This window comes from Miniopterus natalensis, chromosome 1, assembly GCF_054644295.1.
Source record: "Miniopterus natalensis isolate mMinNat1 chromosome 1, mMinNat1.hap1, whole genome shotgun sequence".
Lineage (NCBI taxonomy): Eukaryota > Metazoa > Chordata > Mammalia > Chiroptera > Miniopteridae > Miniopterus > Miniopterus natalensis.
In genome coordinates this window covers 114,801,307-114,809,876 of record NC_142081.1, presented here as the reverse complement: position 1 = coordinate 114,809,876, position 8,570 = coordinate 114,801,307, and the positions used below count along the sequence as shown (strand labels likewise).

General features: G+C 37.9%; 1 protein-coding gene across 1 annotated transcript; it reads left to right on the top strand.

The window, feature by feature from the left end:
• The first annotated feature begins 3,064 nt into the window (after positions 1 to 3,064).
• LOC148094351 (putative coiled-coil domain-containing protein 144C) lies at positions 3,065 to 7,676 on the top strand. The gene is made up of 4 exons (XM_087821706.1): positions 3,065 to 3,991; positions 4,868 to 5,800; positions 7,297 to 7,449; positions 7,668 to 7,676. Exons 1-4 carry the CDS (start codon positions 3,065 to 3,067, stop codon positions 7,674 to 7,676), a joined length of 2,022 nt encoding a protein of 673 aa, XP_087677832.1.
• Positions 7,677 to 8,570: the final 894 nt, after the last annotated feature.

Here is an 8,570-nt window from a genome sequence, read left to right as displayed (position 1 = left end):
CAGTCATTATTTATTCATATAGGGTCTCAATTGTTTGCTCTCTCTCTTCTCCTTCTGGAATCCCTATAATGTGAATATTGCTATGCTTTGTGTTGTCCCAGAAGTCTCTTAAACTAGCCTCTAAAATAATTTTTGTTTATTTATTATTTATTTATTTATTTATTTATTTGTTTGTTTGTTTGTTTGTTTGTTTGTTTTGCTGCTCTAATTGGGTGTTTCCTGCTACCTTGTTTTCTAAATCAATGATTCTATTTCCTTTTTCATCTAATTTGCTGTTGATTTCTTCTAGTGTGTTCTTCATTTCTGACTGCTTCTTTTATATGATGTCTTTGTCCTTTTTTATACTTGCTATCTCTTTTTTTAAACATGTCTCTGTTTCAGAGAGAGTAAGAGAGAGAGAGAGAAACATCAATGATGAGAGAATCATTGATCTGCTGCCTCCTGCATGACCCCCCACTGAGGATCGAGCTCACAAGCTGGGAATGTGCCCTGACTGGGAATTGAACCACAATCTCCTGGACCATAGGTCGATGCTCAACCTCTGAACCACACTGGCCAGGCTATACTTGCTATTTCTTTATTGAAGTTCTCACTATATTCCTTGAGTATCTTTGTAACCATGTTCTTGAACTCTGTATCTGGTGCATATCTTTCCTCCATTTCATTTAGTTCTTTTTTGGTGGATTTTTCTTTTTCTTTCATTTGGGGCATGTTTCTTTGTTTCCCCATTTTGGCTGCCTCTCCATATTTGTTTCTGTGTACTGGGTGGATCTGCTATGCCCCCCAGTCTTAGTATAATAACCTTATGTATTAGGTGTCTTGTGCAGCTCAGTGGCACAATCTTTCTGATCACCTGAGCTAGGTGCTCCAGGAAAGTCACTTGTGTGTGTTATGTGAGCCCTCCTTTTGTAGAGTCTTGATTGTTAATGGCCTGTTCATGGATGGGGTTGATCCTCAGGTTGGCTGACCACAGTATGCACTGTGTTGCAATGTGAAAGCTGATGCCATATTGAGTAATTCACGCCAGCATGGTCTGGTGCCTGCAGAAATCTTTGGGTGTCACTCTCATGGAGTTAATTGGATTATGCTCTGAAGCCCCCTACCACATGTACTGGTACTTGGCCCTCTTGGGAGGGACTCTGGTGCAAGTCAGGTTCTGCCAGTGATTTCCCTTGGGCTACCTATGTGGAGTTACAAAGCAATCAGGGTTTGTGACTGCCTCTGCTGTGCCTGGGTGTGCCTAGGGGGGGCCAAGCTGCACACCAAGGCCTCCTGCCACCAGCACCAAGCCCGTGGGCCAGGTGAGCAAAAAGCCCAAGTCACTCTGAGATCCACCTCTGCCTGCCAGCTTTCTGTTGTGGTCAGTCACTGAAAGAGCTCCTGTTGGTATGTGAGTTCCATGAGGTAAGTGAGTCATCAGGTAGGTGAGAGTGGTGTTCACCAGATTGATACAGATTCAAAGTCAGCTTCATTACTGGGTGTTAGGCTACTCAGCAATAGTTCCAGGATACACCAATGCCAACTACCACCCATGGGGTATCTGTGGACCTTTGTGGCTGGGTTGGGTGAGGCCTCAGGGAATCATTAGAGTAAAAGCCAGCAGAATTCATCAGGCCCCAGAAGGCCAAGATTTGGCTGTGTGAAGGGAGCGCTCTTCATCAGAATAGTGGCCTTAGTTAGACCTGCAAGGGATTCTTAAAAATGGCCCCCACCCCAAAGTTACACAACTCCGTCTCTGACACCCCTTCAGTCCACCAGACCACCTCAAGAGACCTCCATGAAGTCTACATAATAGGCCCAGGCAGCTGACTCCTTTGTAGTGTGTTGCTCCATAGGGTAGAGAACAAGGAGTGAGGACAGTGGGGCTAGTAGATTCCCCAGGTTCATGCTGTAATGAAGGGAGTGCTTGACCCAGGAATGATGGCATCTTTGGGCACTCTGGGAGAGAAGCTCAGCACAGGGAAGGGACCCAGAGGTCATAACTTCAGCTCTCTTCCCAGAGCCATTCAAAGCAGTTTCTCCTCGCATGACTCCATTCCACTCTGAGACACCCTTTCTTCATAGTCCCAGAGTGAGTGTTTGGAATAAGACTTGTGTGCTGGCCCTCTAAGAGGGTCCCTGTCTTTCCAGCAGACTCCCATTTCTTCCTGGAGGACAGAATCCTTGCTGCTTTTCAGAGCCAGATATTATGTGGGCTCTTCTTCCCACCTCTGGTGCCCAAGGTTGGGGACCCCAGTGTAGGTTGAGACCCCATGATCCTCAGGGGGGAACTTTGCAGCTGAGATACCCCTCAGCATTCTCAACCACCACAAGTGGGTGCAAGGCCAGCCCTTTTTGAATCTCTGCCCTTTCTACCAGTCTAGCTGAGGGTTCTTCTGTAGTTCTTGGTTACAAGAGTAATGTTCAGCTAGTCTTCAGTTGCTTATTCAGTTTGGTAGTTATGTACCTTAGTAGTAATTCCAGTTCGGTCCAGGGAGGAGGTGAATGTAACTCTCAGCTCCTTTGGCTCCATCTTAGATCAGCTCTAATAAAATTCTGAAATGCTGTGCAGGGGCTCACTATTGAGGATATGGTTAGGTGAAATGTGGTGCAGGGGCTCACTATTGAGGATATGGGGAGGTGAAATATTTTAAGTGAGGAAGCCTTTTAGCATAAAAATACAGCTACTAATTTATTTTTGATAGATTTAACATCTAATGAATTGTGACAAAATTAACTTTGAGGGTTCATGTTTTTCTTTTAATTTAGATCAAGGCCAGTAAATATTTACTTCTCAGTTAAAATCCAGTGATTTGGGAGTAGCTAACTATAGATTAAGAATTCTAAAAGTTAAATTTTAATTATATTCTAATTTTCCTTTGTCCATACTTGATTACTTAAGGGTGAAGTTATTTCAAAAATGTATATCCCTACAGCAAAGACAGCAGAAAACCAAAGCAAGCAAATTCACCTTACAACTTTGCACCTGGAAAAAATGTCTCAAGACTCAGAAATAAATAGGGCATGTGACAGGGAGTATACTTTTGCATATTCAGGACATCCTTCTGTGCAAAAGGATGAGGAAATGTGGGTTAAACATGGGAAATTCAAACAGAGGAAGAATTTACAACTTACCAGTGACGAGTTAAAGCAGAAGCGTCATGAATTTTGTGAAAAAGACACTAGTGAGTGTCCTGAGGAAGGGCCCCTCCATAACTCTAAAAAAGGAGCAAGTGTAAAACAAATGCCTTCTTTTCTGACAAATAAAGTACTTGACTGTGGGGGAAAAGATGCAGTTGGAATGCCTGTCTCTGAAGTATTCCAGACATTTCCTGGAGGAGAAGAACCCACCCTCAAAAATGTGTTTCCATCTCATTCATGCTCTGGGCCCCCGGAAGACTCTCCCTGGTCATCTTCTGAGCTTTGTTTAAGTGAAAAGGAATTACACTCTGAAAATGATCACAAACCTGACAGTGAACATGTTTTAAACAAAAATGAAGAGCGTTTTTGTAGTGATACAGAAAATATCAAAGTAAAGAACCCAGTAGTTACATCCAAAGTGAAAGAAGACCAAGAGTTTGATATGCAGATGACAAAAAATATGAACCCAAATACCACTAATAGGAAATTAGGAGTCAGTCATACTCCTCAGTCTAGTGGTCTAAAAAGTCATCTTGATTTGCAGATTGCCAGCCACAGTGAAAAAAAACACATGATTCAAATGAAAAGGCATGATACTTATGCTGTTACAAATACTTATAAGGAATCAAAGCAAAATCAAGACTTCTTGCAGAAGCCATTATATGCAGATCATTGCAGTGCTAGTAACTATAAAAGCGTGGAACCTGAAATAGAAGAATGGAGTTCCTCTGACCCCTATAGTGTCGGAACATCTACAGGATGTGTAAATGAAGCATTACAGCAAGATGTACAAAGGCTTAACATGGACACGTCGAAAGCAGAGATCCTGGCCTTGAGAAACAGAGGTAAAAGTTCACCTGATAATTTATCGGTAAGTATTTTATTCCTGGTAAAGTAGTTTAGTGTACTTCCCGCCATTTTACATTTATTACTACTTTAAACATCATGAACAAGAAATAAAAGTTATTGTAGCAACAAAAAATTTCAGACTTTTCTTAGAAGAGCTCTATAAATTTTATCCTATTCACCATTTGTACTTTGATAGATGAGGCTTCTTTAGTGTTTCTGTATTCACACTAGAGAAGAACTGTGGGTGGTGCCAGAGCACAAACTGTGGAGTCTGCGTACCTGGGGAAGAACCTGAACTTGCTTATCTTTTTCACCTCTCCATTCTAGATTGTGATAACTGAATGGGTTCACTGATAGATGCAGAAGTGCTTAGGACAAAGCCTAGGTTATCAGTTATTAGTGGAGGTAGTTTTTATAGCTGACTTTGAAAGTACTGGAAAAGTAGAATACCTAAGAGATATTCTTGGGGGGAAAAAGAATTTTAGGAAATTTAGTCTATCTTAATATGTGCAGGATGAACACTCTTACTGTGGGGTAGCCATATGTTCAGACTGTAAACTCAAATTTTAAGTGTAGAGTTATTAATCTTTTATATAATACATTCTTGTTCTGAGGTGACTCTGAGAAAGCCCTTTCCAGTACTGAGAGTCTTAAAAATTCTCTTGTGATTTCCTTTTCACTTTAAAAAATTCATCATCTTATTAAATTTTTGAACTTTGGAGTATTTATGCTTGTCTCAAGTTAGAGGTTGGATCCAACTCTATTTTTTTTTCAGAGGGATATCCACTTATTGCAGCCTTATTTTATATAAACATATAGGTTATTCTTTAATTTCAGAAGCTATCATGATATGTCATTTCAATGAGTGTTAGCTACAAGTCTCCTTTGTTTTACTTAGGTTTCTGATAGGTATGAAAAAGAAGAAAGCCTGTTGCCTGAAATTCACAAGTTGCAGGATGAAATTGCTGCTCTAAGAATGGAAATAGCTGCAGTAAAAAATCAGAACCGGGAAATGGAAAAGAAATGTTTGAAGGACATTGCAATTGCCAAAGAAAAGAATGACCATCTTCAGAAGACAATAAAACTGAATGAAGAAACATTAACAAAAACAATATTTCAATATCATGGACAGCTTGAGGCTCTGACAGCTCAGAATGCAATGCTCAACTCTGAACTGGAGAGTGAAAAACAAAACAGAGAAAGACTGGAAGCAGAAGTTGAATCATACCGACCTAGACTGACTACTGCTCTACAGGATCGTGAACAATGTCAGACATCAAAGAAAGACCTACAACTTGCTTTCCAGAGAATAAGAGATGAATGGTTTTGTTTCCAGGACAAAATGAATTTTGACATGTCTGACCTTAAGAAAAGCAATGAGATTCTTTCTCAACAACTTTCTAAACCTGAAAGTAAGTTCAGTAGCCTAGAAATTGAGCTTCATCACACAAGAGATGCTCCCAGAGAAAGGACCTTGATTTTAGAAGGCGCAGAAGGAGACCTAAGCAAAACAAAGGGCCAAAAGACAGAAACTGAACACGTGTATCAAAGTGAACAATGTAAAGTGAATAAATACACTGCAGAGCAGGAATCCTTAAGGGAGAAGTTATGTCAACTACAAAGTGAAAATATGTTGCTTCGACAGCAGCTGGATGATGCTCACAGCAAAGCTGACAGTAAAGAAAAGACAGTTGTTAATATCCTAGATCAGCTTCAGGAGATCAGAAAAACACTTCATGCTGAACAGGACCGAAGGAAGGAGTTAAGCAATGAATGGCATCATTTAAAAAAAAGAATATATAAGTATGAAAATGATAAAGCAGAAAGACATGTAAGTATCCAGACAGATAAATAGTTTTCCAATTTCTTAAAAGAAAATTCAGAGTAATATTTGATGATGGTTAAATGTGAATCTAGTTGAATATTAAAAATATATAGATTATAAATGTGTTTGCTCCATCAGCTTAAAAGACATTGTATCCAGCAACTGAACATTAGGTCTGAGAGGTGCTTTGTTTTGAGTAAAGACTTTGTGTTGCCTATGAAATTTTAAGAGGTTAAGCCATAGATTGTTAATAGATATAGATTGATATTAAAATTTAGTCTTATACTGATACAATAATAATTTTAATCTTTCTGTCACCACATCTTAATACCTTTAGCAAGCAGATAAATGGAAATGTTCATACCTAAAATGAGTATTTTGAAATTAAGATTCAATTAAGTGGATTATCTTGACACTATTTCAGATTTCCCAGATGAACTGAAGTGCAGATGCTGTATCTCATAGTACCTTCAGTGGCTTCTTATATACATTTTAGTTGGTATAATGTTATTTTGAATTTGAATTAAATTTGGAATATTTCAGTCTCAAGTAATATATTCATGAGACCCTTCAGCTCATTTAAAGGCATCTACTTTTCATTAAATCATAATTTGGGACAAATGTGATGAGTTTTAGCAAATTTATACTTTCCACTACTATTTACAATTTTCTTTGAATATTTTTACAAGTGATTGGATCATGTTTCTCATGGCAAGGCCTAATTACTATCATTTGGAAATAAGTTTGTCCAATACAGAGAGAGTTGTAACTCTCTGTGATTTCTTAATTTGACATTGGATCTCCATTTCAGACTAGTGACGGTGGCAGGATTTATGTGTAACAGGGAGAGAGGGCAAGGGCGGGTTACCTAGGGCCTCGAAGGCCATTGGAATGACTTCACTTTCTATTATGATGGGAATCTATTGGAAGAATTTGAGCAAGGGATTGAATGTGTGAGGAGCTCTGAAGTTAATTGAAGCCTCTGGTTAAAAAATAAATAAATAAAAAGAGAAAAATGTTCCACAATGTTGAACTTACTACCACTTGATCCGCCTACATACCCATTTCTCTTTGGGACGTCAGTAGATTGTAAAGTTTTGAGATTCATGAAGAGGGTCAGGGCTTGAGAGGGGCTGAATCAGCTGTCTAAGTAACCTAACACTGATTAGGCAGGAGGATTACATTTCTGTGTCTGTAACCTGATTAAGCAAACAGGAATCTGTCCATTATGAGGAAAAGAAGGCGAATTGATGTATATGGTGATATTTCCCAGTTACATATTATGTTAATAATTAAGTACATCCAGCGTGGGCAAAAGTAGGTTTACAGTTGTTCATATGGAGAGTAATGCAATAATTAGTAAATAACAATACAAAAGTAAACTGTTTTTCATGTACTCACAGCTGTAACCTTTAGCCCTATCCTGTATGTGAAGTTATAATTATTAACATAATTTAATTAAAATGTGATTTCTAAAACCAGTAATGGAAATATCTTACTAGGCAATTGTGAGACAACTTCAACAAGACCTGGCTGATACCAAAAATAAACTATCTACGTTAGAGGCTTCACAGAAGGTTGAATCACCCTCTCATATGAATTTAGAAGATGAGAAAAAGAAGTTAAAGCAAGAATTAGATGAAAGCAGAAGTCAAGTATGTATGAAATTTAACATGTCATCAGTTCATCTACAGCTGGTTAAACAATATAGAGTGTTTTAGGGTACTACTTTTCATGGTCAGCTTTCTTTTCTATTTTTATTGTAATTAATTTATTATAATTTTATTATCTTTATAGTGCACTTATTTCTTAAACCCTGGCTTTTATCCTGCCATTTGTGTTTTGTGTTTTTTCTTATAATATTTACCCTTAGGAAAGTTGAGAATTATGCAGTGTTTTTCATAGAAGTCAAGGGGCTTTTTTTTCTTTCTACTAAACAATATTTTTAGTGATATCTCCATTATCATGATGAGGCAGCCAGATAAAATCAAAGGATAATGCTTAATGGAATGTTCCAGAAAATTGTTTTAGTTCTTACCTTCATTTTGGTGAATAGATAGAGAATCTGTATTTATTTTACAGATTTTGAAATAACTTGTACGGGAAGGTCATTATACAAACTGGTTGAAGTAGGCATATCCTTCATTTCCTCTCAGAATATTATGAAAGCATGGAAATCGTCAGACAATTAAGAAAATTAAATCTAGATCAACCATTGGATTTTTTTGACAAAATCTGCTATAATTTACATATATAATTTGCCCATTTAAATGGTACAAATCAATACTTTTAAACATATCCAGAGAGTTGTGCATCTATCATCTCCATCAATTATGGAATATTTTTATCACTCCAAAAACAAACTCCACATCTCTTAGCTGTCACTACCAGCTTCTCATCTCACCCTGCACCAGGCTACCACCAGGCTACTTTTTCTCTGTTGATTTGTCTATTCTGGATATTTCATGTATATGTAAGCACACAAGTTGCAGTCCTTTGTGATGGGCTTCTTTCACTTAATGTAATATTTTAAAGGTTCACCCTCATTATAGCACATATCAATATTTTATTTCTTTTTATTGCTGAACAATACTTCATTGTGTGGCTCAACCATTTATCCATTCATCAGTTGAAGGCACTTTGTGTTGTTTTCACCTTTTGGCTGTTAATAATTCTACTGTGAAGATTAGTGTACAAGTCATTGTGTGAACATATGTTTTTATTTCCTTGCCATTGGACTTTATCCTCTGAGATAATTGGGCTGATGTCAGCATCT

Coding starts and splice junctions, on each gene's coding strand:
- LOC148094351 (XM_087821706.1), top strand. CDS start 3,065: ATGTGGGTTAAACATGGGAAATTCAAACAGAGGAAGAATTTACAACTT. Junction 3,992..4,867: donor GTTCACCTGATAATTTATCG/GTAAGTATTTTA, acceptor TGTTTTACTTAG/GTTTCTGATAGGTATGAAAA. Junction 5,801..7,296: donor ATGATAAAGCAGAAAGACAT/GTAAGTATCCAG, acceptor ATATCTTACTAG/GCAATTGTGAGACAACTTCA.